General features: G+C 37.6%; 1 protein-coding gene across 1 annotated transcript in view; it reads right to left on the bottom strand.

Moving 5' to 3' along the window:
* Positions 1–222: 222 nt before the first annotated feature.
* Positions 223–2,379, bottom strand: part of LOC103607149 (piezo-type mechanosensitive ion channel component 2-like) — a 64,521-nt gene continuing 62,364 nt past the window's right edge. The window contains exon 22 of the mRNA XM_008591685.1: positions 223–1,692. Coding sequence (XP_008589907.1) covers positions 1,440–1,692 — 253 coding nt within the window. The 3' untranslated portion in view covers positions 223–1,439. The remainder of the gene's footprint in view (positions 1,693–2,379) is intronic.

Below are 2,379 nucleotides of genomic sequence, written 5' to 3'. Positions count from 1 at the left end.
TTTTTTTAAACTCTATCCTCACTATAATAGTTTCCTCTTTGAAAATTACTTTGATACTGGTTGCTTCCTGCTTGTGTTATTCATGTAGAGCACCCACATGAGAAAGAAAACCACAAGAAATGGATTCTTATTTCAGTTGATTTTTTTAACTCTTTGTACACTGTGTTCAAAACAATCACTTTTCCTATTTCATGCAAAAAGGCAGAAAAGAGTATCTTAAAATGACTTTGCAAGATGTGCTTTATTTTAAATCAGCCCTAAACCCAAACTACATAGAATAATTTTTTTGACATATTCTAGCCCATTCAATGATTCTTCTCAGGAACTGTATTTTAATATGGAATGAAAACTACGTTTCAATCATAAATTTTTCATGCTACATTGTTATTTAATGAAGAGGTTGTATTACCAGTAATAATAATTTAAGAAAAGGCCATTTTTATTTCCCCAAGCTCAATATACATATTTCTCTCATAATTATGAACTTAAAAAACCCGTCTCAGATGTAAAAATGTGAATTGGAATATGTAAACTCTTTGATATACCTGAAAAACAGGGAGGAGAATGTCACATACTGGAAAAACCATTGCCTTAAATCATGGGAATGGGAGAAAGCAAGTTGAGGGGTGGGGGGAGGCAGAAGAGCAGGTGACCGCAGTTACTAAAGCATTCCAAATCCAACTGGGTTGGCCTTTTCTCTTTCCATAGCATGTCTGTTTCTCATGAGGAGCAGTAACTCTCAGGGCAGGACAATCGTCATCATTGAGGTGAGTCACCATTGGACCCCAACAAAGCAGGTGTCCACATTTTTTTTTGCTGCTTTTTTTTTTCCTGAGAAGTCACTGGTGTTTAATGGAAAGATTTGTTTTTAGTCTTCAGGTAAGATAAGGCAGTAAGAGTGTCAGTAATGTTATCTTTTTGCTTAGAGTGAGACATCCTTTCACGGGCTTCTCCAGGGTCACTGGTTCCCTCTCTCTCTCTTCCGCCTACAGACACGTGTAGGAGTCATCAGCCTCCGATCCTGCTGCAGACTGTGCTGAAGGCTCATCTACTCTCATGGCGCAGCTGCTCCCATGGCGAGAGAGGGTCTCCTGCATCACAGTGTCTCTCCAGGAAGGCACGGTCCCCGCAGAGCAAACATGGGCACATCTGCTTCTTATTTCTTCTGTTTCTTTGAGGAAGGGGACCTGCAAATGCTTCCTTACACAATCCATCAGCACGCAAGACACTGCTGACTCAAACATAAAGCCAGTAGCCCTGACTTGAGAGAAATGGAATTAAAACTTCAACAGCGCCTCCACTTGCAAGGTAGCTTTGGCCACCTGTCAGAAGAGAAACCATTTCCATCGAAGTAGAAATGCTTAGCTCTGACGAGAATATTGTGCTTTTTTAAAAAAACCTCAAATGTTAACTTTATTTGCAGTCTATGTCCTAAAGTATTAATTTGTTTTTTCTCTAGTCCATTTGATCATTGTTTCTGGTGAGCGGTACAGGAATATTAATTTGGCATAGAGATCTTCTTCCAGTTCCAGTTCCCCTGTCTCTCGGACGAGAAAAATATCTGTGCACAACTTCAAAATTCGATCCACGTTTGGGAGTTCTTCAAACATGATGGAGTGAGATATCCCACTGAAGAATTCACGGACAAATTTCCCAATCACAAGGACAACTGAAGCATATAATCCCATGATACTGAAGAAAAAAAATAAACAACAAAATAGTAAGTAGAAATTGTACCTAGCAGTTAAATATGGTTAATAGAGCATGTCTAAAAGAAAAATATAATATTTTCCCTCAAACTCCATAGAAGATATAATAAGCTTATTAAAGTTTAAATTTTTTTCCTTTGGTGAAAAAATTTATTTATAGCAGTTAAATATGGTTAATAGAGCATGTCTAAAAGAAAAATATAATATTTTCCCTCAAACTTCATAGAAGATATAATTAGCTTATTAAAGTTTAAATTTTTTTCCTTTGGTGAAAAAATTTATTTACATTTTGGTTAAAAAGGTAAGTCATGTTCATTGTAAGAAACAAATTAAATGTTACAGTACTGTTGGACTTGAAAAACCAAAGTCCTTTCAAATCTCACATTCTGGAAATAAGCGATGCAAACAGTTTCGTGTATGAACTTCACGTGATTTTATTGCATATATTAAGTGCATCAAGTACATAATACATTTGATAGAAATGCAATTGTATTACACACGCTTTTCTTTTCTTTTTTTTTTTTTTTTGTCTTTTTTCGTGTCCGGCAACGGATCTCAACCCTCAGTGTTGCGCCCGTACCGGACTGGGACCGGCAGCGGGATCGCAAGCCTAGGTGTTGCGCCTGCACCTCGCTCAGCCAGTGAGCGGGAACCGGTCTGTATGTGGGAT

This window comes from Galeopterus variegatus, unplaced genomic scaffold, assembly GCF_000696425.1.
Source record: "Galeopterus variegatus unplaced genomic scaffold, G_variegatus-3.0.2 Scaffold7178, whole genome shotgun sequence".
In the NCBI taxonomy this organism is placed as follows: Eukaryota; Metazoa; Chordata; class Mammalia; order Dermoptera; family Cynocephalidae; genus Galeopterus; species Galeopterus variegatus.
The sequence above is the reverse complement of the archived record's forward strand: the minus strand, read 5'-3'. Positions and strand labels throughout refer to the sequence as shown.